Source organism: Phanerochaete carnosa (assembly GCF_000300595.1).
Source record: "Phanerochaete carnosa HHB-10118-sp unplaced genomic scaffold PHACAscaffold_9, whole genome shotgun sequence".
Lineage (NCBI taxonomy): Eukaryota > Fungi > Basidiomycota > Agaricomycetes > Polyporales > Phanerochaetaceae > Phanerochaete > Phanerochaete carnosa.
In genome coordinates this window covers 378,883-380,511 of record NW_006767636.1, presented here as the reverse complement: position 1 = coordinate 380,511, position 1,629 = coordinate 378,883, and the positions used below count along the sequence as shown (strand labels likewise).

General features: G+C 53.7%; 1 protein-coding gene across 1 annotated transcript in view; it reads right to left on the bottom strand.

The window, feature by feature from the left end:
- Window positions 1-545: 545 nt before the first annotated feature.
- PHACADRAFT_261823 (uncharacterized protein) overlaps window positions 546-1,629 on the bottom strand; it is a 1,546-nt gene continuing 462 nt past the window's right edge. Inside the window, exons 4-5 of the mRNA XM_007399338.1 lie at window positions 726-758; window positions 546-673 (exon numbers count right to left, since the gene is read on the bottom strand). Coding sequence (XP_007399400.1) covers window positions 631-673; window positions 726-758 — 76 coding nt within the window. The 3' untranslated portion in view covers window positions 546-630. The remainder of the gene's footprint in view (window positions 674-725; window positions 759-1,629) is intronic.

Genomic DNA, 1,629 nt, shown 5'->3' with positions numbered 1-1,629 from the left:
TACAAGGGCTTCTTATATCCACTGGCGGCGCCAAGCCGAACTGGATCCTCGGGCGGTAGTTGCTAAGCGTTTATATGCAAGTCTTTTGAGCTTCACCACTCAATGTCGAGTCCGGTCTATCACGGACGCGGAGGCAGGAAAACTCGTCTCCGCATTTCTGATATCTGACGCAATGGATCAGGACCAAAGGGGCGACCTGTTTGCGAATGGCAGCACGGGGCCCTGGGATTGAAAGGATTGAGGCACAGTCCTGGGCCGAGCATACTCGTGCGGCCGATCGGCTGTTGAGTCCGGAATTACACCTTCAGCGAGCCCCTAGCCTCTTGCCTGCTCGATAATACAGATCTCAGCGATACGCAACACTACCGCGGTTGGAGGACAATGAGTCTACAGCTGTAGATTGTGCCTCGATGATGTTTGGAACCTTGCGGCGGTATAGTACCGTTGAGCAGGTGTGATCCTGTCCCGAGACGACCTCATCATTGAGCATACAGGCTATTACGCACCACAAGTCCGCGCTCTCATAGGTACACTCTACGTCTCGGGCTAGAGTCATTTTTCTTCGTTGGCAAGTAGTAGTACATGCTGTCTTCCGTGATTTCCTTTCCTTGCACAAGACGTCCCAGAGCGTTACTTCTTGCCAAAGATGGTGTGGAACGTCGTCTTCTGGTGCCTGCAGAATGCTTTCAGCGACTGTAAGCGTCACGTAGACCGCCAACACATACCCCAGGTTCGCGCGGCCAGGATCGATGAACGTGCTCCACCGCATACTCAGCTGGATACCCAGGAAGGGACAACAGAATGGAGACGCACATATATCCGCGGTTATCAGGGACCTTGAGCTTCTCCTCGGCAAACTGGAACAGCGCCTTGCTGTACTGCTCGTTTGTGTCTGCTGTGATGTTGTCCAAGCTCACCTAGTACAGAGGCGCGCGCATTGCACATGCGATCAGCGCATCGCACGGATCGGAGAGCACTTGGCGGTACGCACGATGGTCAGGAGGAAGCACGGGTCGAACGTCCCGTTCCACGCCATGTACTCATTGTGCGTAAAGCTCACGGCGATGTACTTCAGCGGCTTACTCAGGAGCTCCGCCGCGAACTGTGTCCCAAATCGCTGTGATCAGTCTTCCGTATCATCCGCACCCATTCGCGAAGACGCACGGTGGAGAACTCCTCGACGAATTTCTTCGGATCGTCGAGCTTAACGTTCGTCTTAATCTCGAGAGACGGCATGTTGTGTGATGGAGCGAAAGGAGGCGGTTCGGAAAGGAGAAACCAAGGGCGAGGTCGCCGAGCGTACCGTATATATTATGTTCCACGAATACTCCTTTGGGCCTTCCACGACTCGTCATGCATCATACACATCGGCTAATCAGAGCATCCCCTTCTCAACGCGGCCAGACGTGTCCAAGAGCTGACGCTACTTAAACGCGAACGCCTGTGTTCTCTCATGGGTCGTGCTCGAGGTGCGTAATAGAGGTTCGTGATCCCAGGCCTTTCGATATTGCTACGAGTACATACGTATAAAGGCCCCTGTCCATAAATAAATCTACACTGAATCAGGGGTCCGCCTGGACAGTCAATCGTGCGAGTTCACTGGGAGTTGATGCAAACCTTTGTGTTGGT